The sequence below is a fragment of the Gobio gobio genome (genome assembly GCF_949357685.1).
Source record: "Gobio gobio genome assembly, chromosome: 24".
NCBI lineage: Eukaryota > Metazoa > Chordata > Actinopteri > Cypriniformes > Gobionidae > Gobio > Gobio gobio.
The window spans coordinates 32309849-32336239 of NC_137120.1; the positions used below are offsets into that span (position 1 = coordinate 32309849).

The window sequence follows — 26391 nt, forward strand, 5'->3', positions numbered from 1 at the left end:
GAATGACAAAATATAAAGTTAACCCTTTTGTTGGTTTATAAAACATCATTGTTGGCTTTATTGCATTCCTTAACCCAAACTCTGTTGCCGCTGGGAAGTCGGTCATCACGGCATCTGCAAAATATTGCACAAGAAAAGCGTTGTTGACATCATAATGTTTTACTTTATTTACAGTAATTGTGACGAAGTCATTCTCTTTAGATACATGTGTGTGGCATGTTTAAAGAGAGAGCCATCCTTTTCTCACCCCAAGTTGTTTAAAACCTGCATGGGTTTCTTTCCTCTGTTGAACACGCACAAATATATATATATATATATATTGAAGAATGTTGGTAACCAGACATTTGATAGCCATTGACTTTCATAGTAGGAAAATAAATACGTTTGATTACCCACATTCTTCAAAATATATTTTGTGTTCAACAGACGAAATAAACAACTTGAAGGTGAGTAAATGACAGAATTTTCATTTTTGGGTTTAAAACATGTTTTAGCCACCAAGTTGCATTAACACAACGAGATAGACAATTGGGAAAGCTGATTTTATTGCTGTGTGTGTGCAATGTGCTGTGCATGTAAGTGTTCTGTATATTTATTGTTGTGCTTTGTTGACTGATTGCTGGATAATTTTCAATCAACCTATTGTCTTTAAATCCAAGAAAGTGGATCACATCACTCTAGTTCTGAGGTTTTTACACTGGCTTCCAGACTGTCAAAGAATTTATTTTAAAATACTATTGCTGGTTTTTAAAGCATTGAATGGTTTAAGGTCAAAGTACATTTCTGATCTTCGGCTGCATTATGAACCATCCTCTCAGGTCATCTGGAACAGGTCTGCTTTCTGTCCCCAGAGTCAAAACTAAACATGGAGAAGCAGAATTCAGTTTTTTTTTTTTTTGCACAATTTATCTGGAATAAACTCACAGAAAACTGCAGTTCTGCAGCAACTCTTAATTATTTAAAATAAAGGTTTCAGACTTTACTGTTTGCCGCTGCCTTTTATTAACTGGAAAAGGAATAATGATGATACATTTCTTACTCTCCACTGTAACGTTTACTCTCCTGTTTTATCATGTTTTTATTTTCCATTGAACTATTTTAAAGTGTTTTTAAATGTCTTCTTATATTGTTTTTTTTACATTACCCAATGTTGATTTTATGTTTTATGTAAAGCACTTTTGGATTGTGCTATACAAATTTGCCTTGCCAAGTTAAAAAAACATATTTTCATATAATGATCCAAAGAGTAAAATTATATTTTTGGCTTTCATAACAAATTATAATAGGTTGCACATGTTTCATGTTTATCCCCTTGGAGGTACCTACAGGTACATGTAGCATGTTAAGCTAACCACGACATGGCTTATATACTACAATTACTAGCTAAAATCTCACGGTTCCTACACATGATAACAAATAATGTACTCAATGAACACGTCAAAACGAAAAAAAAAAACAGATACTTACAAGGCCAAAGAATGTCCTTTAACGTTTGCTGTTGCCCGTTGTTGTTCTCCTCCTTCATTGGTGTAAAAAACCCCCCATCAAACTGACACGACAGAAATGTTCCCTTTCGTTCAGTCACTACGACGTAACGTTAGTGACTAACGAATGGGGGTTTCGCTTAGAAGCCTATCAACTTCGAGTTTTGAGAAAACGCCCAATGGCGTGCCAATGCCATGGGGTATGCGGAATTTGCATACGTAGCTCCGCCTCACTGCGTGAGTATATAAGGAAGTACGAGGCAATATCGCATTATGTTTCTGCTTTCGGAGCCAAGAGTACCTACCTCTTCACTCCTACAGCCTTCTGAGACTCTGTCAGCTTCTTCGAGACGAGCAGCTTTCCAGTCGGTGTTGGTGTGACGGCGCGTTCCAGTGATCGCATACTTCCTGCCTGCTGATCTGTGCAGTGGTCTGCATCCAGCTGGTGTGTGTTTCCCTGGGCGCTTCGGCATCGGCTGCAAAGTTTCCTCTCATAAAAGAGCTTGCACGTGACACGTCCTTTTCAGGATGTTTCGTCCGTGCACTTCTGGGTGCGGTAGATCGCTTTTTTCTTTTGACGGGCACGAGCGCTGTGTGACGTGTTTGGGCTTTCAGCACGCTCAGGCAGCGCTCGTGGATGATTCATGTTCCCTCTGCGGGAACCTGGCCATCTCAGTGCTTCGATCGAGACTCCGTGAATTCCGTGCTGATGCCGGAACGAGAGTCCCCTCCGCCACCCCCCAATCTGCGGTCTCCTCTGGAGGCGGCACTTTGGCTGGTGACCAGGGTGATCTGAGGGTGACGGTGTGGAACAAAGCTCCGACGCTAGTTCCTCGGCCCACACCCCCCTCTCAGGCACTTGACCCGGTCCGCGCTCAGGCGTCTACATCGGGGCCGGCTCCTGCTGTCCCGACTGTGGCGTTTGGCGCGGCGGAAGAGGAAGTGATGTCTATCGCCGCATCACAAGGTGGGCTGGAGTCATCTGAGGATGATGATTCGGCTGTGCTGCCACCTTCGGGTGCGCCAGCATTGCCCGAGTCGGACCCAGAGTTGACAGCTATGCTATCTCGGGCCGCCGCAGCGCTTGGGCTGGAGTGGAACCCTCCGCCTCAGCCCGAGCGTTCGCGGTTGGATGATTGGTTTTTGGGGGCGGCGCTTTCGGACACCCGTCCGGCCGCTCCTCCAATACCTTTCTTCCCTGAGGTGCATGAAGAGGTCGCGCGTTCCTGGAAGGCCCCGTTGTCTTCCCGTGAACGTTTGGCGGCCTCTTCCGCCTTCACCTCTCTTGATGGAGCTGCGGCTCATGGGTACACTGGGGTCCCCCCAGTCGAACGTTCTGTTGCGATGCAACTGTGTCCTCAGAGCGCTTCGTCCTGGCGTGGTGACCCAAAGCACCCCTCCAAAGCCTGTAGGTTTTCGTCATCCCTGGTGGCGAAGTCCTATAGAGCTGCGGGGCAGGCCGCCGCTTCTTTGCATACCATGGCAACTCTTCAGGCTTACCAAGCCAAGTTGCTGTGTGATATGCACGAGAGAGGGGCTGATCCAGGACTCAGCAATGAGTTGCGTGCCGCCACCGACCTCGCTCTCCGGGCGACGAAGGTGACCGCACGCTCCCTGGGTCAGGTGATGTCCACAAATGTGGTCCAGGAGAGACACCTATGGCTCAACCTGTCTGATATGCGCGACGCTGAGTGAACACGTTTCCTCAACGCCCCCATATCGCAGGATGGGCTATTCGGCGGAGCGGTCGAGAGCTTCGCCCAACAGTTCTCGGCCACTCAGAAGCAGACTGAGGCAATAAAATACATCCTGCCCCGGCGGTCAGCTGCTGCCTCCACCCCACCGCCCGCGCAGGTGCCTCAGCCTGCTCGCCGCCGAGGACGCCCTCCCGCGGCTTCCTCCGCCTCTGCGCCACCCAAGCAGCAGCCTCCACCCGGGCCGCGCAGAGGCAGCCGCAGGAAGGCGTCCCAGTCCGCTCCAGCCCCGCAGCCCACGAAGAAACGCCAGGCTAAGCGGCGCTCCTGATGCGGACGGCTCAGGGATGGGCAGTTCTTTCCAGGAGACGGCGGCAGGGCCGCTCCTTCCCCCGGTGGAGGGCCGGGGGAGAATCTTTTGTTCAGCTGCTGGCCCCCGGGTCAGCAGCACCCTAATGTGGTTAGAAAGAACTGACAACCCCATCCCTGAGCCCCCAGAGATCGGTGACGGCAGTGCGCGCCACCCTCGGGTCTCGCCACTCTCGGGTCTCGCCACTCTCGTCCCTCTCTGTCGCCAGCCCCCTGGCAGAGCAGACCCCAGTGGAACGCGAGTCCTTCCCTGGTCTCCTCTGTCAGGGCGCAGCCGTTAACCGTGCTCCGACCCGGGGACGCCCAACAGCCTCCCCTGTCCGCGCCGGTAACGCTGCCTCGCTGCCCCACCCAGGGTACGTCTGTCGTCCGTATGACCCCGTTGGTGCAGTCTCTGGAAGCCTGGCTTCAGCTTCCGGGGCTGTCCCGCTGGGTTGCCCGGACCATCAGGCTCGGCTACGCGATTCAGTTCGCGCAGGCTCCTCCCCGTTACAGGGGAGTCCACTATACCATGACCGGGGCCCATGCCCCCGTCATGCGTGCGGAGATTGCCACTCTACTGGCGAAGGGTGCGATCGAGCCTGTCCCTCCAGCCGAAATGAGGTCGGGGTTCTACAGCCCCTACTTCATTGTACCCAAGAAAACCGGTGGGTTACGGCCAATCCTGGACCTTCGCATCTTGAACCGATCCCTTCACCGGCTTCCGTTCAAGATGTTGACTGCGAAACGCCTTTTCGAATGCGTTCGTCCGTACGATTGGTTTGCAGCGATCGACCTGAAGGACGCCTACTTCCATGTCTCCATCCTTCCTCGACACAGACCGTTCCTACGGTTTGCTTTCGAGGGGCGGGCATACCAGTACGCAGTTCTCCCATTCGGGTTATCTCTGTCCCCTCGCGTCTTCACGAAGATCGCCGAGGCAGCCCTTGCGCCCCTTTGGCAGCACGGGGTCCGCATCCTGAACTACCTCGACGACTGGCTCATACTAGGCCACTCTCGAGAGCAGGTTTGCGGACACAGAGATCTGGTTCTCCACCACTTAACCCGTCTGGGCCTTCGGGTCAACTGGGAGAAGAGCAAACTTTGCCCCGTGCAGAGGATCTCTTTTCTCGGTATGGAGATCGACTCGGTCGCCATGTACGCGCAGCTTTCGAGCGAGCGCGCGCAGTCTCTGCTGACTTGCCTCCGACAAATCGAGAGCAAGAATGCGGTTCCACTGAAACTATTTCAGAGGCTCCTGGGGCATATGGCATCTGCAGCCGCGGTAACGCCGCTCGGATTGCTTCATATGAGACCGCTTCAGCACTGGCTTCGCGATCGAGTCCCGAGATGGGCATGGCAGTCTGGCACGCTCCGGGTCCAAGTGACTCGGGCCTGCTTACAGACACTCACCCCGTGGTCGAACCTCAGCTTTCTACGGGCCGGTGTGCCCTTAGAACGAGTTTCCAGGCATGTTGTCGTATCGACGGATGCCTCTGCCACGGGCTGGTGTGCCATGTGCAATGGACAAGCAGCCGCGGGCTCCTGGACAGGACCCCAGCGCCTCCTGCATGTCAATTGCCTCGAGTTGCTGGCAGTACGGTTCGCCCTGCACTGCTTCCGAGCGTTGCTGAAGGGCCAACATGTGCTTGTCCGGACAGACAACACGGCCTTAGTAGCGTACATCAACCACCAGGGCGGTCTACGCTCCCGCCGCATGTCTCAACTCGCCCGCCATCTCATCCTATGGAGTCAGAAGCGCCTGAGGTCCCTTCGTGCTGTCCATATTCCGGGAGTCCTGAACCACGCAGCCGACGAGCTCTCGCGGTTTCAGCCTCTCCCGGGAGAACGGAGACTCCATCCCCGGACGGTTCAGCTGATTTGGGAACAGTTCGGCGACGCACAGGTAGACCTGTTTGCCTCCCACGACTCTTCCCACTGCAGCCTGTATTATTCCCTGACCGAGGGCACGCTCGGCACGGATGCACTGGCGCACAGCTGGCCACGGGGCCTACGCAAATATGCGTTCCCCCCAGTGAGCCTACTCGCACAGCTTCTGTGCAAGATCAGGGAGGACAAGGAGCAGGTCCTTTTGGTCGCCCCGTACTGGCACGGCCGGACCTGGTTCCCCGAACTCATTCTCCTTGCGACAGCCCCTCCCTGGCCTATTCCTCTGAGACCGGACCTCCTTACTCAGAGACGGGGCACCCATTGGCACCCGCGTCCCGACCTTTGGAGCCTCCACGTGTGGCTCCTAGACGGGACCCGGCAGGTTTGAGTGGCCTACCACCTACGGTGGTCGCCACCATCACTTCCGCTAGGGCAGAGTCCACTCGGCATGCCTATGCGTTGAAGTGGAACCTCTTCGTTACCTGGTGCTCTTCCCGCCAAGAAGACCCCTGGAAATGCCCGATCGGGTCCGTGCTTGAGTTTCTCCAAGAGGGGCTGGAGCGAAGGCTGTCTCCCTCCACCCTCAAGGTATATGTGGCCGCAATATCTGCCCACCACGATCTCTTGGAGAACAAAAAGGTAAGTCAGCACGACCTGGTCATCAGGTTCCTGAGGGGAGCTAGGAGACTGAATCCTCCTCGCTCTCCTCTCGTACCCTCTTGGGACCTCGCAGTAGTGTTAACTGCTCTGCAGAGACCTCCCTTTGAGCCTTTGCGGTCGGTTGATATTAAGTTTCTGTCTATGAAGACGGCTCTGCTGACCGCATTGGCCTCAGTCAAGAGGGTCGGGGACCTGCAGGCATTTTCGGTTGACGAAGCGTGCCTGGAATTCGGGCCGGCTAACTCTCACGTGATCCTGAGACCCCGGCTTGGATATGTGCCCAAGGTTCCCACCACTCCGTTTAAGGACCAGGTGGTGAACCTGCAAGCGCTGCCTTTGGAGGAGGCAGACCCAGCCTTGGCATTGCTCTGTCCAGTACGCACCCTTCGCGCCTACATAGACATGACGCAGTGTTTCAGGACCTCAGACCAGCTCTTTGTCTGTTATGGTGGAGAGCGGAAGGGAAGTGCTCTCTCAAAGCAAAGGCTGTCTCACTGGATAGTGGACACCATTGCTTTGGCTTACCAGCAGCAAGGCCGACCATGTCCCCTTGGTGTGAGGGCACACTCCACCCGGAGTGTGGCCTCCTCTTGGGCTCTAGCGCATGGCGCCTCGCAAGCAGACTTCTGCAGAGCTGCAGGTTGGGCGACACCCAACACATTCGCCAGATTCTACAATCTCCGAGTGGAGCCAGTGTCCGACTATGTACTCGCCCCCCCGAGGGGCCGGTGATGGGCCAGGCTCAGGTGTCTTCGCTTGCTCGCCACTCCACTCCACGGACTGGATACGTGCGATATTTTCCTCAGGTGAGCTCCCCGAGAGCCCTGAGCTCCTCCAGCACTGTCGACGCCGACATCAGTTCAGTCTGCCCTTTCGAGCCCAGACCCTCATGTCCGGCCAGGTGCCCCATGTGCATGGTTCCCTCCGGCGACCCCCACATGTGTATTTCACCGTAAGTCTCCGCAGTGAGCGGGTTTCTTCCCTTGGCGTGTCCCCGCCACCCCTAGGGTTAAAAATCCACCTTCGGCTGGTACCCTAGAGATCTTCCATATGCAACCCTCTCCGGGTCATATGTGTCTCTTAAGTCCTCCCCACGGGTAGGCATCTTTGGCATTCCCTCACTGGGATATGCTTCCCAGTGTACCTTGGTATTCCTGTGTTAAGTGGGAGTCCTTCGTCCGTACTAGTCTTACGACAGGGTACTCACACTTACGCAGGGCACTGGAAGACAGCTGAGTGGCGGGATTATATTGGGACCCCCATTCGTTAGTCACTAACGTTACGTCGTAGTGACTGAACGAAAGGGAACGTCTCGGTTACGGATGTAACCCTCGTTCCCTGAGGAGGGAACGGAGACATAACGTCCCCTTGCCACTTCGAGCTGTGCTACCTGGAACGCAGGAGTTCAGTCTTGGCTCCTCAAGCAGGTAACATAATGCGATATTTCCTCGTACTTCCTTATATACTCACGCAGTGAGGCGGAGCTACGTATGCAAATTCCGCATGCCCCATGGCATTGGCACGCCATTGGGCGTTTTCTCAAAACTCGAAGTTGATAGGCTTCTAAGCGAAACCCCCATTCGTTAGTCACTAACGTTACGTCACCGTTCCCTCCTCAGGGAACGAGGGTTACATACGTAACCGAGACGTTTTTCGCGATAGCTGCCGTTTGCCAGTAGTACAGGATACGGTTGCCATCTAGCGGTTGAGAGTTGTAATTGCATTTTTTATTTAACTTAAAATGGTAGAGAGACCAGTAATATATACGATATTATTTGTCTGTCTTACAATTTAAGTGAATGTTATGCGGGACAGCAAAGCTAATACTAATTCAAATGTTTACAAATGGGTGGGCTCAAAGCAGACTACACAGCCCGTCCAATTCAGAGCTAAATCGTGCCTACAGATAGACCATGTCATGAAATGACACATCTTGCAGATATTATTGACATTGCGAACATGATGGGATATCAACAATATCATGCGCTACATTGCCAAAAACTACAATTAATCAGTTCTGTCTTTTGACTAAAAGTGGGCTACAAATAGCCGGTCTGTATAGGGGCTAAATCGTGGCTACGCACAGCCTACGCAAAGAACATGTTAAAGAAATGAAACCAAACACCTTGTAATCATGGTTGAGTTTGCTTACATGATGGAATATCATACATCTCACAAGTTATTTGGGCAAAAATTACATGTAACCAAATTCAAGGTTATTTTGGCTAAAAGTGGGCTACTCATAGCCGGACCATATCGGGTCTATAGTTAGCCTAGACGGTGAAATGACGGCTATTGCTTGCTGGGTAACTACTTGAGTAGTTTTCTCATCGAATACTTTTTTACTCTTACTCAAGTAAATATTACGATTGTTACTTTTACTTTTACTTGAGTAAATATTTCAGTAAGTACTTGTACTTTTACTTGAGTACAGATTTTGGCTACTCTACCCACCTCTGGTCTGTGTAAACAAAATGTGCAGTTTTAAGCTCGGATCTATTAACGCACCCATTTCCTTATACAGCTGAATAAAAGCATATTCTTTAAATCGTAACGTTACATTACCCATGCTCTGGTTCATAGCGCCTGCAGTCTGCCTCAGAGTTGTGAAGACGCCAGACTGCTGAAAAATAGTCTAAAAAGTTGGCCGCGTCCATGCAGAGGAGTTGAAGGGGAGCTGAAGGCGAGACGGCGTCCTGTCATTGCTGATCTCGAAAAAGCAAAGCAGCAAAAACACAGGAAATGTATAAAAAAAAGAGTCCAAAACACGTCTGTTTAAAGCTCGTCTTCAAGTTTTGTACGCGTCATGGCCATGACCTCGCACGTGATTGGACGAGGGCGAGAAGCTCGTCGGGCTCCTCCAATCACATGCGAGGTCATTGTCATAAGGATGTTTTCCAGAATTAATGAAAAAACTCTGTATTAATACATTTTCCTGGACAGAATGGAAAATGTATTTAGTACCACATGCATGTACAGACTACAGTTCTCGCTCACAAATTTGATGGGATAAGGATTGATTGTCTTGATATAGTCAGTTTATGACAGTTTACAAAGAAGGGAGTCTAACAACAAACTGATTTTAAGAAATGTATTAAATTAACAAGAAAATGAAACAAGAAAGAATGTTAAGAGGTGAATAAAATACAAAAATGTTGATGTATTTTAGCTGTGTGCGTGTGTGTGTGTGTGTGTGTCTGCCTGCACAGATGTTTGTGTGTGTGTGTGTGTGTGTGTGTGAGTGCGTGTGATTGTGTGTGTGTGTGTGTGTGTGTGTGTGTGTGTGTGTGTGTGTGTGTGTGTGAGAGAGAGAGAGATAGAGAATCACAAGAGTCCGGAAATCAGTCCACAGAGGGGCTTAATTTATCCCTATATTCTTCAACCTCATTGAGGTTTCAGACCACCAGCTCCAGAAAAAACTATAATATTTATTTTCACTTTATTTAAGTTAATGGGTGTGGCAAAAGTGCTTCAATTACATATAGGCATAACACCGTAACTTTTTATTTTGTGTGTATTTTTTTTTTTACATAACATTGGTTATTGCTAATGACATACAGAGTAATTAATCTACTCTGTTAGCCCAGACAAGTTGAATCTACTTAAAAAATTGGAGCAAACTGGTTGCCCTAAAAATGTAATAATGTGAACTAAAACGAGTACATTTAACTTAAAAGTTTAAAAAATGTAGTTCCTATATAAAACTCCCCCTGCTGCTACTCTGATTTGCATTCGTGGAGCTCACAGCAAGTTCATTTACATGTTAAAGCCTCCCCTAGAATTAAGGGGAGGGGGGGTCATGGGGGGACAACTGCCAAGCAAGGCCCACGTCAATTTCCGACAATTTACGGCAGTTTTCGGTGTGGCCTGCAAATTGCCGTGCACAGTCGTAAACGTGAAGTTTCACGGCAATCTACAGTGCCACATACTGACGAAAATCCCACTTTTCATGCAGTGCAGGGCATTTTTTTATATAACTCCGATTGTATTCGTCTGAAAGAAGAATGTCATATACACCTAGGAAGGCTTGAGGGTGAGTAAATCATGGGCTAATTTTCATTTTTGGGTGAACTAACCCTTTAATTATGTTTTTCTGCAACTGGAACTAGGTATTTACCTTCAAAAGCATAATGTCATTCTGAACAGGTCCCACACTACATTTTGACATTTTGGATGCTTGAGGTAGGACTTCACTCCGATGCGGACTGAACCTTAATTTTCTTTTTTCAGGTCATGTGCCCCAACCACAGCTGTCAGTATTTCATTTCTTCTGAAAGAAAGTAGTATTATAATGAATGTTTATCACAGTTTTATGCATTGTTTTATAAAAGCATATTGAGCATACTGATTTGATGACAAAACTCTGTAAACTATATACTACTGTCATTTCAGATACAATCCATATATAATCATTATTGCAGTTTAGACTAAATGAAAGTCTTACTTCATTTTGCAATGTGCAGCAGTCAATACAAACTGATCAGAAATGAGGAATCCACCACAGAAATGTGCATTGTTCTTCTGAAGAGAAACCATGTAAGGTCTGGAGTGGGGTGTGGCTTCATTGCCGTTCACTATACTCGCATTCACACGAGCTGAGAGAGAGAGAGAGAGAGAGAGAGAGAGAGAGAGAGAGAGAGAGAGAGAGAGAGAGAGAGCTCTCACTCCACTTATTCACCACACAAGAAACATATGAGGCATCAACAAAGATGCTGAGACCACATTGACATCTTTTAGAGATGAATCAACATTCATTTCAGTCAGTCAATCTCACCAGTGAAGGTCTGGTGTGGCAGCAGAGAGGCCAGCAGAAGCAGAGAGATGATGATGATGATGGTCATGATGAAGAAGACGATCAGTGAGCTCTCATGACAAAACACTTGGGGTTACTTGACTGTAACCCTGTTCCCTGATAAAGCGGAACGAGATGCTGCATAAGCTTATGCAAATGGGGATGTCTTTGACATAACCAGCTGTGAAAATAGTGTGAAAACACGTCAATGAAATTGACCCGGGAGGTATTTATAGCCTCGGCTGGTGACGTCATAGGCGCACCTGCTGCACGAGGCTATAAATAGATGAGCTTCAGCTGGAGCAAACCAGATCTTCTTTGTTTGAAGACCAGTCCTGAAGCATCATCAGCACGGCCTAGCAATGCAGCATCTCGTTCCGCTTTATCAGTGAACAGGGTTACAGTCAAGTAACCCCAAGTGTTCCCTTTCAAAAGCTACACTCAATGCTGCATAAGCTTATGCAAATGGGAACGAGAATACCCACGCCGCCGTGCTTGATGGTGCCTGGACCCCTTACGGTTGTGTAGGTGTGCACAAGAACGCAAGAAGCCTCAGGCATTAGCCTGTGATGTCGACTCAAGGACATGAGAGCCCAGAGTGGCATGAGCATCCAAGCTATAAAGTCTTAAGAATGTGTGCGGAGAGGACCAACCTGCCGCATCACAAACACTTTGTAAGGGAGCACCCCTTGCTAACGCAGTAGAAGAGGCGACTCCCCTGGTGGAGTGAGCCCTTAATCCTATAGGTGAAGCTTGACCGCGCGCCTCATAGGCAAGAGCAGTAGCATCCCTGACCCAATGTGACATTGTTTGATGGTGGCAGAACCTCTGTTACGGCCCCCATGGCAAACAAACAGTTGCTCTGACTTACGCCACTGGCTAGTGCGGTGGACGTAGGCCTGAAGAGCATGGACTGGACACAGTCTATGAAGTTTCTCCTGATCCGGCGTTGTGAACGGCAGAGGGCAGAAGGTTTCAAGAGTGACAGGATGTACAGTCGACAAAGGAACCTTAGGCAGGTAGTCAGGGTGGGGATGCAAAATCACTTTCACCAAACCTGGGGCAAAGTCTAAGCAGGATGGCGATATTGACAGAGCCTGCATGTCCCCAATTCTTTTCAGAGAAGTTATAGCCATAAGAAAAACCATCTTTAGAGTCAGAAGTTCGTCAGACGCTGATTCTAGAGGTTCAAAAGGGGGTCTCAACCAGACCCTCGAGGGCTAAAACTAAGTCCCATGAAGGGATCTTGGCTCTTAATGGAGGCCACAACTGCCTGGCACAACAAAGTGAGCAGGCAGAAGATGCCTCCCAAGCGGCACCCCATCCACCAGGGCATGGCAAGCCAAAAGAGCGGCCACATAAACCCTGAGAGTGGAGGGGAAAGCTAATGTTTCAAAGGGGGTCTCAACCAGACCCTCGAGGACTAAAGCTAAGTCCCATGAAGGGATCTTGGTTCTAACAGGTGGCCTCAACCGCCTACCCCACGAATGAAGCGAGCGAGTAGAGGATGTCTCCCGAGCGGCACCCCATCCACCAAGGCGTGGCAAGCCGAAAGAGCGGCCACATGAACCCTGAGAGTGGAGGGGCAGGTGCCTGATGACAACTTTTCTTGCAGAAAATCCAGAACTGAAGTTACCTGGCAGTTGACTGAATCTACATTGTGTCGTACACCACCTTTCAAAGACACCACATTTATTAGCATTAACTTTCCGAGTGGAGGAAGCTCTAGCACTTAGGATGGTCTCAATAACTGCAGGCGAAAGCCCCGTGTCCCTCAGTTGGTGCCCTTCAGGGGCCAAACATGAAGGTTTCACAGGTCGGGCCTGGAATGGAATATCGTGCCCTCTGCCTGAGACAGAAGGTCCCTCCTCGCCGGAATCGCCCAAGGCGAGCCGTTGAGGAGAGACACTATCTCCGAGAACCAAACCCTGTTCGACCAACGCAGCGCTATTGATAAGAAGCAAGACCCTTGTTGGCGAACCCCGGCTAGAACTCCCAGGAGCAGAGCGACTGGAAGGAGGGCATACAGACGCATTTTGGGCCATGTATGAACCATCACATCCAGACCCAGCGGGGCTGGGTGACAGAGAGAAGCAGGGACATTGCGCTGTCTGAGAAGAGGCGAAGAGGTCCACTCCCTGTGGTCAGCTCTGTAAAATCTGATCCAGATCTGCTTGACTACTTCTGGGTGGAGTTTCCACCCCCCCATCTGTAACTCTGTCTGGACAGTAAATCAGCCCTTGAATGTACACTGCTCGAGTGACAGGAACTTGTTCTGAGCCCAGAGAAAAATCTGTCTCGCTATTCTGATAGCGTGAGCACAGACCCCCCTGGTGATTATATATGAGATATTTAGCTGTACTGTCCACCCGCACTAGGACATGACAGCCCCTCAATTGGGGGAGAAAGTATTTCAGGGCCAGAAATACAGCCGTCAACTCGAGGCAGTTGATGTGCCAACTGAGTTGATGACCCTCCCATTCCCGTTGGGCTGGACGACCACTTAAGGCCGCACCCCAGTCCGTCAGGGAAGCGTCCGTCGTTAGCAACTTGCGACAACAAGGTACGCCTAGAGTGGGACCCAAGGCAAAAACCGGGGTCTGAACCACATAGTTAGTGTACGAAGCCACGTGGCGCGCCACTTTATTTGCCTGAGGATTGGCCCTAAGTCCTCTGGCTTTGAGCCACAACTGAAACGGTCTTATGTGCAACAACCCCAAAGGGAAACCCGTGGATGCTGATGCCATTAGACCTAACACTCTGGTGCTGATGATCAGTAAGATCTTGGTCTAGCCTGACTTTGCTCAGGGAATACTGAATGGTCTTGATTCAAGCCACCTTGGTGACCAAAAACCGAACAAACCCTAGATAAGTCGTTCTCTGGGCAGGAGAAAGAACACTTTTCTTGGTGTTGAGTCTCAACCCTAGAGAAACTAGATGAGCTAACACACTGTGTTGAAGCACCATCTCATGTGATTGTGCTAATTTTAGCAATCGCCTCTGTAATTCAAAATTTGAATGCCCCGGAATCCCAATGGAGCCGGTAATACATCCATACATTTCTTATATGTGCGGTTACAAGGCTAGCCGAATGGAAGACCCGAAATTGGTAAGCTTTTGCCCCCAAGAGCGAAACTCAGGAACTTCCTGTGTTGTGGCAGTCTTTATATGCGAATACATGCGTCCTTCGGATCAATCGTGCCGAATCCAATCACAATGTTGAATATGCGACACGACCGCCTTCACTGTAACATCTTAACCTTGAGTACTTTAACTGCTTCACGGTTTAAGACTCGAAGATCTAAGATTGGACACCCCCCCCCCCCCACCCTACTGGGGACCAGGAAGTAACTGCTGTCACTTGTGACAGTACGAACGCCAACTCCGCCTTCACGGAAGTGGAGACCACGCCGTTCAAACACGGAGGACGACAAATAAATTAGTTTACTAATTTTTACTGTGCTTAACACCCATGCAGAAACGCCTGGCAGAAGTTCACACGCTGCCTGAGACTCTGAGAGTGACAATTTTAACACTTCCTGTTGAGGGGATGTTAGACGTTCTATGTCCTGGATGATAGCAGGATTTAAACACTGAACGTCTAACATTTCACTGGAAACCACTGCCCCCCCGAATCACCAGAGGCCGCGGGGATGGAGTGGTTTTGAGGATAACGGGGTGGGGCAAGCAAATGTTTGACATGCCCTGTCCCGTGGGGGCAGACTGGGCACCAGACCACCGGACTTCTTATATTGATGACAGTCCCGAGGTCTGCCCTGAGAGGTTGTTGAGGATGACGAGCTGGTCCCCAGTCTTTACGAGGGAGAGCACGACTCGCCACACTCTGCTTATTACCCCCCTGAATCTTGAAGGACCGAAGAGAGGTTATGTGGCTGACAGCCCCTCCCCTTGAGTGCATTGAGGAAGAAACTGAGTGAACACTTCCTCATGTTTCTTCCACTCCTTTAAATCTGGCCACTACAGAGTTAACTGAGTCACCAAATGAACCACTCAAATCCTTCAGAAGGTCAGACTGATATGCCTGCAAGACAGCCATTGTGTGCAGCACAGCACCAGCCTGTCCCCTTATATTTATAATTCTTATATAAATCATATACCATATATATTATATATATATATTCCATATAAAATAATATACAATATATAATTCATACATATATAAGCTTTGCCCACGACAGCCGACGTTTATTTTCTACATGGCTTCGTGGGGAGGTACGTCTCTTTAATGAAAATGCAGACCCAGACGAGAGATAGCTCGTGAGCGTCTCCCACCTGGGGTATTCTCACATATCAACGCGATTTCGCACCCATGATAGTCGAAAATGTCGACGTCAAGGGTACAAAAACACGTGAAGTAAATGTTTTTTTTTTTTTTTTTTTTTTCTAGACAGAAACCTCAAGCTCACTGCGTTCGGGGATCTCTCATTCACGGTACCAGACAAACTGCCCTGGCCACCGCGCGAACAACCACCTCGATAAATTCCTCGTCTATCATGTGAGGAACGATCGCAGGCAGCTGCTCGAGGTCCGCGGACCCAGAGATTCATCATCATTCCCCGCGCGAGCCGAAGAAACGCCGGAGCGCGCTTCGGGATCACGCGGGGAAACATGCATTTGTTGAGCAAGCAAGCGAAAGGGACGGACCCGTCTCTTGCTCGTCAACAAACCCATTCGAGAGCTCCGAAAACTGGTGCGGACTGAAAGTAGCCCAGACGAGCATAAAGCATTCTAACTGCAAAGGCTTGCAATGCTCGCACTCGTCTGACTCAATGCAGCAACCGCATGCTCTTCCCCAAACACACACAGCAATAAACGTGTGCATCCAGTTCTGTTATTTGAAAGAGAACATGGATATACAGCGTTTTACTCTGCTGACTCGTTTCCAACTGATCAGATTTAACTAGAACTCTTTCCACTAATGTTTCTTTGTAACAGAGATGAGAAAGAGAGAGAAATCTGCACACTGCCATGTTGAAAACTAACTCCTAACAAAGATCTCGAGTTGAGTCTTGAAAGAGAGAGAGAATTTTTTTTTTTTTTTTCAGAGACTTTGTAACACACCATAACACAGAGTTGGTCTGAAAACAAAAAGACCTGGTTTGCTCCAGCTGAAGCTCATCTATTTATAGCCTCGTGCAGCAGGTGCGCCTATGACGTCACCAGCCGAGGCTATAAATACCTCCCGGGTCAATTTCATTGACGTGTTTTCACACTATTTTCACAGCTGGTTATGTCAAAGACATCCCCATTTGCATAAGCTTATGCAGCATTGAGTGTAGCTTTTGAAAGGGAACACTGTATACATATAAGGGTGGGTGGAGACACTGAGCTGCCAGTAAGTCTTTTTCCCCCCCTTTGGTTTATGAATGAGTAAGTGTTGTTCTTGTTAATCTTTGTGGTCTCAAGGACCACAGTCCATGAACCTTTTTCACAGACTGATTACATGTTTCCACAGCAACATCACACATCTAATAAAGTTTTACATCTTTTCATTTTTCATTATGACACTCGGTGTGTTTCGACTGCAGGAACCAGGGTTCAACACCTGACTATTTAAGGGCAACATTTTTACCAGGAACTTCATTTAGACCCTGGTCCCTGTGGTCAAGACACACTGGCTGAATCCGAATTCACCCCCTATACCCTTAAATAGGGCACTATTTGAGGGGACAGCAATTTGTAGTGGTGTCCGAAACCATAGTGGGCGTTATTGAGTGCACTCATTCTATCCCACATTGCTCCGCAATAACGAGTGTACATCCGATGTACACACAGCGGCTGTCCAAATTCACTCATTCGTTTTCTTTCACTCCTTCAAGTGAACTGTATTAGTAGTCTTGAGTAGGGAATAGTGATTGAGAGTTTAGGGGGCGATTTCGGATTCATCCACTGAGTACCACCTGAATGTCCCTATAGTTCCTGGGAAAAGTTCCTGCGGTGGAAACGTGGCTAAAATGTTTTGGGTAATTTCGGTAGAAACAGGGCTTTATATGTGGAGGACGAAATCCAGCGGGAACTGGAAAGTCACGCAGTCCTACATCACCAGACTAATTTGCCTAATCTTCACAATACTTAAGAATGCGATGGAAACGCAGACAGCAAATGGTCTGGGTGAAAACCCTTCCTGGGACAAATTGTTCTGGGTAATTTTGGTGGAAATGTGGCTTCATAAAGCTGGGGATGTTGACCTCTGGTGTTGAATTGAGGGAATTGCAGAGGTAGATGAAGTTGGATGGATGACAAATTGTTCCAAATAATATTCAGTTGAAATTGAATAAATAATTTATCTTACACTTTAGCTTTGTATGATCTGACACTTCGTAAACAGAACGAAACTGTTGGCACCACCAGGTTGGATATTTATTGCTACAGTGTATGAATCTCACCATTGATTTAGCATTGTTGATGGTAAAGCGAGCCAAAAGACCTTTATTATGTGCACTTTAAGATCAAGTCCCTCAGTTTTATGTTGCCTTCACATGCTATCGAAGTGATCGTAAATACATTGGACTTGAACCCCTCTCAAGTCCCACTAGGAAGCTTTTTTACTTTATAACGTGTTAAATATCCATATTTTTGATACAAAAACCCATCGATTCACAACAGAAGGCCTTTATGAACCCCTCAGAGCCGTGTGGATTACTTTTATAATGGATGGGTACACTTTTTTGGGCTCCAAATTTTGGGCTGCCATTTATGGGGCGCTGTTGTAAAGCGACTCACGCTGAAAATAACAGCAACATTTTGACACATTTAGCTTCAAACAATGTTTAAAAAACTGGTATGAATTTTTGGCGGTCACTTTTTTAGCACATTTACAACAATATTTGTCAACTTAGAGATATTTTAAATAGTTAAATCTAAATGTTAAATCTAAATCTAAATCTAAATGTTAAATCTAAATCTAAATGTTAAATCTAAATGTTAAATCTAAATCTAAATGCTAAATCTAAATCTAAATGTTAAACCTAAATCTAAATGTTAAATCTAAATCTAAATGTTGAATCTAAATCTAAATGCTAAATCTAAATGTTAAATCTAAACGTTAAATCTAAATACAAAATCTAAATCTAAACGTTAAATCTAAATGTTACATCTAAATCTAAATGTAAAATCTAAATGTTAAATCTAAATCTAAATGTTAAATCTAAATCTAAATGTTAAATCTAAATCTAAATCTAAATGTTAAATCTAAATGTTAAATCTAAATCTAAATGATAAATCTAAATCTAAATGTAAAATCTAAATGTTAAATCTAAATGTTAAATCTAAATACAAAATCTAAATCTAAATGTTAAATCTAAATATAAATGTTGAATCTAAATGTTTCGGGTCAAACTAAATATTTAACTAATTTGCAAATTCAGAATGCAGATAACCGGTTTTAACATTTAGATTTTACATTTAGATTTAGATGTAACATTTAGATTTAACGTTTAGATTTAACATTTAGATTTAGCATTTAGATTTAACATTTAGATTTAGATTTATCATTTAGATTTAGATTTAACATTTAGATTTAGCATTTAGATTTAGATTTAACATTTAGATTTAACATTTAGATTTAGATTTAGATTTAACATTTAGATTTAACATTTAGATATAACATTTAGATTTAGATTTAACATTTAGATTTAGATTTAACATTTAGATTTAACAATTAACATTTAGATTTAACATTTAAAATTTAGATTTAACTATTTAAAATATCTCTAAGTTGACAAATATTGTTGTAAATGTGCTAAAAAAGTGACCGCCAAAAATTCATACCAGTTTTTTAAACATTGTTTGAAGCTAAATGTGTCAAAATGTTGCTGTTATTTTCAGCGTGAGCCGCTTTACAAACGGCGCCCCATAGCCATTCACTGCCATTATAAATGGTTTTGGCAAGTTTCCACCTTTATGTATGATGTAAAGGGATTGCAACTTAAGCCACCAAACACATGTTGCTCTTTTGTCTTGCATGTAGAGCATGTGATTGTATTACAGTCAACTTAAACGTTACTTTATGATGCAGTGTTGGCTATGCCATTAAAAAAAAAAAAAACAGAGATGCAACTGACAACTAACCAATGCATGTGGAAAAAGTACCCAGAATGACCTCTGGTGGTGAGTTTGAGGAATTGCAGCAGTTAATTGTTAGACGGTGTTAATTGCACATTCAGTAGTTTCACATTCACGACATGTTTCGACAATGTGCAACAATTTCACCAAAAATTCTTTACCAACAGTTTTGTGTAGATAATCAAGTGTTATGAGCCATAGTACTTGCAAAACGGAAATTTAGGGAGTTGTTCAGATGCCATTATGTGATCTGATGTAAGATGACTTTGGACACGTGCCCCCATGTTATAATATTATAATTAGAAATGGTTGTGACCATGAGGGCCATAGATTGTAAAAAAAAAAAAAAAGACAAAAAGATGGACAATGCACCTTCACGTGCTGAAAGACCAATGTCCCAATAGACCCTTTTCACAGACTGTGATGCATTTTAACTGTCATCAATATATAATACACACACACACACACACACACACACACACATATATATATATATATATATATATATACAGCTCTGGAAAAAATGAAGAGACCACTTAACATTGAGAAATCAATGCTAAGTGGTCTCTTTTTTCCAGAGCTATATATCACTAACACTACTTTGTATTAAATTACCTTTGCATTAAATTACAAGAAACTAGTTAAAGGGATAGTTCACCAAAAAATGAAAATTCTGTCATCATTTACTCTCCCTCATGTTGTTCCAAACCTGTATGAGTTTCTTTGTTTTGCTGAACACAAAAGAAGATATTTTGAAGAAAGTTTATTACCAAGCAGATAGAGCAACCATTGACTACCATAGTAGGGAAAAAAATACTATGGTATTTGGGTGGACTATCCCTTTAATGGTGTTGTGAGGTTGTTTTTAATAGGCTATGGGAGTGACGGTAAAATTTACGTTTTTCTCTCTTCTGACTGCCGTCATCAGTCTCTCTCTAGAAATTAACCCAACTATGACGACTTTCGCTTCTGAGAAACCTGAAAATGTGAAAAGGGTCTGTATGGCGTTGACATTTTGCACTGATTCTGGACCTGAGACTGCGCAGTAGTGAACGTGAAGTGGAGCGGGGGTCTCAAGGCCCCGCCCACACTCCTGCAGAATTGGTTTGTACCATAGACTGTAGAAAAATATGGACGCAGTGTCCGCGATGTCATCCCTGGGGTTTCTGAAGAACATTTTTGAAACCTAAAGCTGGCAGCGTGTCTCCGCGTGTCATTCCCTGATAACTGAAAATGGGCAAAGAGGCAGGAAGTGAGTGGAGCTGAGGTGCATGGTTGCTGAAACCATGCCCACCTAGCTCGACCATAGTGGCAATCCACCTGTCAATCAAGTGGCCACGCCCTTAATTATGAAGAACTCTAAGGCTATATATAATTTAAACGGATGAGTTATAAAAAAATTCACCTCCCTCACAGCTGTCGTGAAGGGAAAAATTAGCTATATAGACCAAAATCACTTTTGGTACCAGGCTGTAAAAAAAAAAATTCTGCTGCAAATTTGGCCATTTTAACATGGGGGAGCTATAGATTTGACTCCCTTTTGGAGCCTGTCTCTAGCGGCCAGTCGATGAATTGCAGTTTAAGTCACTTCCGTGTTGGCTTCAAGAGAGACCGCGGGAGGTTGCCGCTTGGTTTGTACGGTTCACTGCAGAACAACTCATAATGTCGGAGTGAAATAAACAGTTATGGAAATGTAGACATTAAAGTTAAAGCTCCAATCTCCTCCCGAAAATCCCCTAAAAATCTGTTTTAAATAGAGTCAAGTTTTAAATTAGACTGGGTAAACCCAGCCTGATCTGCCGGCGATTTGATTTCGCCCTGCAACTCAGTCTGGAAACCTGTACATTCATTTCTACTGCTTCTGTTACACTTTTGCGGGAAACAATCACAGACTGGCTTATCCACCTGGCACGCTATTGGCGGGTTTAACACGATGATGGATTATCGGAGCGATGGGTTGTTGCCCGTTGATTATGCCTCTTGTGGTCTGATTGGTTGAAGGACTATCCAATTGTCGTTTAATTTATGCTCGTTTACCACGCCTCTTGTGCAGTAGAAAATACATAGCAGACTCCCCAGACCACTGTTCAATCTTAAATTGAGCTTGGTCTGGTGATAGCCAGACAAGTTTTAAATAGGAAAAGTATCGAAAGTCTTTGGTCATTTTCGAGCGAGATGCTAACGGTCTAATCAGATTCAATTATCTATGCTAAGCTATTCTAAAAGTGCTACTGCCAGACCCAGAGATCGGCTGTATGGATTCGAAAACTGTAAAACTCAACTGTTTAACTCTAGGGGAGTTGGAAAATCAGCCTATTTTCCAAAAAAGTGGAGTGTTCCTTTAAGAACTGATAGCTGATGACAAATTATATTAAAAAAAAATAATAATAAAAAATAAAAAAAAAACGATTACGATTAATTACTAAAATTATTGTGTCTAAGATGTGAGCAATTGTCTTTTTTACTCTCAACATGGTCATAAAATGCAGCACCAATTAGTAAAGTGTTACCTAGTCACTCTACCAATGATCTGGACCCTTATTTTAAAGTGAAAAAGATGTGTTTCACTTTAAAATAATGGTCCAGGTCACTGGAAGTTCCTGCATAGTGACTAATAACACTTGAGTAATAATTAGTGATGCATTTTGTGACTTTATTCAGAGTAAAAATGATGTCTGATTACATCTCAGACACACGATAATGTTCTTTATAATTTGTCAGCTAGTTAATAGTTATTAAGTAATTATTGATTACCTAATAAGGAATTAGTCCTAAGTTTGATATTATTTACTGATTAGTTAAGCTCGTTTCGGTAACACTTTAGAATAATGGTCATTAGTTAACATTAGTTAATATATTAACTAACATGAACTAACCATGAGCAGTTCATTTGTTACAGTATTTGTTCATCTTTGTTAACGTTAGTTAATAAAAATCCAGCTGTTCATGGTTTGTTCATGTTAGTTCACAGCGCATTAACTAATGTTAACAAGATTTGAATAATGTATTAGTAAATGTTGAAATTAACATTAACAAAGATAAAGAAATGCTTAAAGCTACACTATGTAACTTTTCCGTCCACTAGAGGTCGCCTGTTCAAAACAAAGGCGTAGTTTGATGATGCCACGTTTGAGCGCAGAATCCTGGGACATGTTGATTTCACCTCACAGCCGGTGGAAAACAGTCAGGATTGGACTCGGGCAGAAATCATGTTCATGGATGCGATTATTAACATTACTGTAGTCTGAAGCAGAGCAGGACCGAGTGTTGTAGAGCTGAGCAAGGCCGCAGGAGCGATTGAAGAGCGGCACTGTTATTATGGCATAGTCGCCGGCGGGACTTTTATTATGACACGGTTGCCGGCGCCACTTCCTCTTTTCCAGTCATGAGTATGAGGTAACGCAACTCTGTTTATCGTATTAGATATATCTAAGTGTGTTGAAAAGGAAGTTATGACGTTCGCTCGGCGGCTGCTATGACACTTGTTCACACTGCAGTGAGAGTAAAGCGTTTCACTGAATAAAACCGGAAACTGAGGGTGACGCAGATATGACGCAATCGACAGGCGACTCCCTCACATGCATAGCTCACACGTCCCGGTTCCTCGGTTAAAATAGCAATTTCTCACGATTTACAAATAGTTGGAAACATTTGGGATATTCTAAGTACTCAACTGAACAAAATATATAACACTGGCCTAGTGGTTTCTGGATATTTTACTGCAAAAATCCTACATAGTTCACCTTTAATAAGTGCAGTTCATTATTAGTGCATGTTAACTAATGTAGTTAACTAATGACCATTATTCTAAAGTGTTACCCTTGTTTCTATATTAGTTAGCAGTACCTGAAGTGTTAATGTAGTACCCATTAGTCCTGCATTACTTCCTGCATAGCTACTTATTAATGATGGACCATTACTCTAACATGTTACCGATAACGGTTATATTTGTGTTCTTGATGGGAGTAGATGAATACCATGTGTGATGTAATCCATGTCTAATATTTCTTGTAAATTCTGTTGGATGTGAGAAATCAGTTGAGAGCTTAGTAAAACTGACTGTGGTTAGATCTTTGAGGCTTGCCAATTTTATTAAATAATTTTGTAAGATTTTATGAAGCTCAAATCCTGGCGGCTTTTCCAGGACTCTTTTTTTCTTTTCTTTTCCTTTGATCTGTCTGAAAAAATTGTTTTGTTTATCAAATAAAATATTATTTTATTTTTATGAAGCTGCACAATTTATGATATCATTATGATTGATCTTTTTTTTAATTATTGTATTTTTTTAGCTACAGTTTTGGGTTTTTCAGTTTTTTCCCATTCAATTAGATATAAGTCGACAGGCATGACTGGAAAGTGAGGGTGTTGCCTAAATTATATGGTTATGACAATGAGAACACTTTGACTATAATTGATGCTTGCCATGTGATATGTTTATTTAAAAGGTTTATGGAAGAATTCAACAAAAACATTACTTCCTTTTAGTTTACATGAAATCACTTAACATTTCCAATTTCGATCTGGATCCATCGAATATATGTTGAAATCTTAGTATACACATTAGGACGTACACCTGAATTGCAGAGATCTCTAGATCCAAAAGATGTAACACCAACTGCAGTGTCTCCACAAACCAAAGGACCTCCTGAATCCCCCTGTTAAGAAACACAGATCAACACGTCACTAGTGAAGCCAGTTTGTACATTACCATAATGTCTGTGATCATCTTCTGTACATACAGTGCAGGATCCGCCGAGGTCATGTGCACAGATCATCTGTGCGGCCAAGAACTCCCCAATCCCCAAAGATTTATATTCCCAATCCTTCTCACACTGTGTCGGATCTTTTGTGACCGTGTTTGCCTCCATTAGAAGATCACTCACTGGGCCACCAGTCTTCTGGCTTCCCCAGCCGGCAACACTACAGGGAGTACCTGCTTTGACGTCTTCTCCTTCCTTTTGTGGAAATCGTATCAAACCAACTTTGTTGTTTAGTTTGACTTTTTTCTCCAGCTGTAATTAAAAAATACAGCCATTTTAAATAAACAATCTATTATAAGACTGAAGTTCGTTGGATTACACTGTTGTTTTTGAGGTCAATACAGACGCCGTAAAGGTTTCTTTCAAGTTGAGTGTATTTATTTTTATTTGCCTCTTTATTTTCTGCTGTGTACAACAACCACAAAAATGCCTCAACGATTTTTCAGGTTTTCTGCCTTTTTGCTCATTTTTTGTTGCTACACAGAAAAATTAAATTAATAATGTAGGAAACAGACTCAAAGAGGCACTTGGCCATTTACATAGAAATTATTCAAATACCTTCAGTAACTTTTTAAAGCAAGTTCTAATGCAAGAAATTGCAATAGAATTTAGAACATAGTGGTTTGTGCTACTGTTTCCAGACCAGATATTATTTTGAACTACTAAAAGTATTACAGGTTGTTACCCTCAAAAGCATGATGTCATTCTGAGAAGGATCGGATTTATATTCTGGATGTGGGATGTAGGACATCACTCTGATGTGATCTGAACTGGGGCTGTTCCTTAAGTCATGAGCACCAACAACAACCGTCAGCAACCCACATCTGTTGAAAGATCGCTGTAAATGGTCATTTAAGTCATAACAGATATACTTGTTGCACTTCAGTCATTAACAGTCAAAAGTTACTTTAACTCAATGCTGCAGTTCACACTAAACAAGCTTTTACCCTCCCCAGCAATGTGCAGCAGTCAAGACAAACTGATCAGAAATGAGAGATCCACCGCAGATATGTTGCCCACAGGTCTGAATAGAAACCATGTAAGGTCTAGAGTGGGCTTTGGCTTCTGTGCCTTTCACTATACCCACATTCACATGAGCTGAGAGAGAGAGAGAGAGAGAGAGAGAGAGAGAGAGAGAGAGATGTCAGTCAACTTATTCAGCACATACCAATTACACACTCTTAAATAATCATTGTAAAATGTTATTAAATAATCTCACCAGAGATGGTCAGGTGTGGCAGCAGAGAGACCAACAGGAGCAGAGAGATGATGATGGTCATGATGAAGGAGACGATGAGTGAGCTCTCACTGGATAAACACGGTATAAATATACTTTAAAGGAGGGTGGAGTCACTGAGCTGACCGTACGTACTTTTTTAAAATATTGTAGTAAGATCAATACGATAAGAAAGCATTGTTCTTGTTGTTCCTTGCGGTTTCAGTGAAGCCACAGATGGTTTGAATGATAAGAATTATCAGTGTAAGCATGCATTATGAATATATTACAGTTCATAACCGTATACACTCACCTAAAGGATTATTAGGAACACCTGTTCAATTTCTCATTAATGCAATTATCTAATCAACCAATCACATGGCAGTTGCTTCAATGCATTTAGGGGTGTGGTCCTGGTCAAGACAATCTCCTGAACTCCAAACTGAATGTCAGAATGGGAATGAAAGGTGATTTAAGCAATGTTCCATGGTTGTTGGTGCCAGACAGGCCGGTCTGAGTATTTCACAATCTGCTCAGTTACTGGTATTTTCACGCACAACCATTTCTAGGGTTTACAAAGAATGGTGTGAAAAGGTAAAAACATCCAGTATGCGGCAGTCCTGTGGGCAAAAATGCCTTGTTGATGCTAGAGGTCAGAGGAGAATGGGCCGACTGATTCAAGCTGATAGAAGAGCAAATTTGACTGAATGACCACTCGTTACAACCGAGGGTATGCAGCAAAGCATTTGTGAAGCCACAACACGCACAACCTTGAGGCGGATGGGCTACAACAGCAGAAAACCCCACTGGGTACCACTCATCTCCACTACAAATAGGAAAAAGAGGCTACAATTTGCACAAGCTCACCAAAATTGGACAGTTGAAGACTAGAAAAATGTTGCCTGGTCTGATGAGTCTCGATTTCTGTTGAGACATTCAGATGGTAGAGTCAGAATTTGGCGTAAACAGAATGAGAACATGGATCCATCATGCCTTGTCACCACTGTGCAGGCTGGTGGTGGTGGTGTAATGGTGTGGGGGATGTTTTCTTGGCACACTTTAGGCCCCTTAGTGCCATTTGGGCATCGTTTAAATGCCACGGCCTACCATTGTTTCTGACCATAGGTGTTTCTCAATGTCAAGGATCCTTCCTCTGCAGGACTGATCCTTCCAAGTCACTTCCTTCAGAGGCTAGGCGAGGCTCCTCTTAAGCATTCGGAGAACAGGCAAATGGAACAGGCTAGCAAGTGCACGTCAGCCTCATTACGTCAGTGAAAAGGTCCGTTAGCATCCGTTATCAATAACGTCATTTGTATACGGTTGTAATTTGTACTGGCATTTACAAGTTAAACTTTACTTATATTTACTACGGTTATAACAAATGTTTGGTAACGTAAATACTTACACTTGAAAGCATATTGCCCCGTTAACGCTCCGACTCTGCCAACGTCCGATAATTTGT

At 44.8% G+C, this 26391-nt stretch overlaps 2 protein-coding genes across 2 annotated transcripts; both read right to left on the bottom strand.

Moving 5' to 3' along the window:
- Window positions 1-10516: 10516 nt before the first annotated feature.
- LOC307120189 (complement factor D-like) lies at window positions 10517-20130 on the bottom strand (the record flags this gene model as incomplete). Its single annotated transcript, XM_079807075.1, has 3 exons — window positions 10517-10671; window positions 10851-10939; window positions 20066-20130. 3 exons carry the CDS (start codon window positions 20128-20130, stop codon window positions 10517-10519), a joined length of 309 nt encoding a protein of 102 aa, XP_079663201.1.
- A 3236-nt stretch (window positions 20131-23366) lies between these two features.
- LOC307120561 (mast cell protease 3-like) lies at window positions 23367-25006 on the bottom strand. Its single transcript, XM_079807660.1, has 5 exons — window positions 24933-25006; window positions 24661-24811; window positions 24399-24537; window positions 23693-23965; window positions 23367-23608 (listed from the first exon to the last, which is right to left on the bottom strand). Exons 1-5 carry the CDS (start codon window positions 24991-24993, stop codon window positions 23450-23452), a joined length of 783 nt encoding a protein of 260 aa, XP_079663786.1. The 5' UTR covers window positions 24994-25006; the 3' UTR covers window positions 23367-23449.
- Window positions 25007-26391: the final 1385 nt, after the last annotated feature.

Excerpts from the sequence above, each read along its gene's own strand:
- LOC307120561 (XM_079807660.1), bottom strand. The coding sequence starts at position 24,993 with ATGACCATCATCATCTCTCTGCTCCTGTTGGTCTCTCTGCTGCCACAC. Across the intron at positions 24,812-24,932 it reads GCCACACCTGACCATCTCTG|CTCATGTGAATGTGGGTATA; the intron begins GTGAGATTATTT and ends TCTCTCTCTCAG. Across the intron at positions 24,538-24,660 it reads GCTGCACATTGCTGGGGAGG|ATGTGGGTTGCTGACGGTTG; the intron begins GTAAAAGCTTGT and ends ATCTTTCAACAG.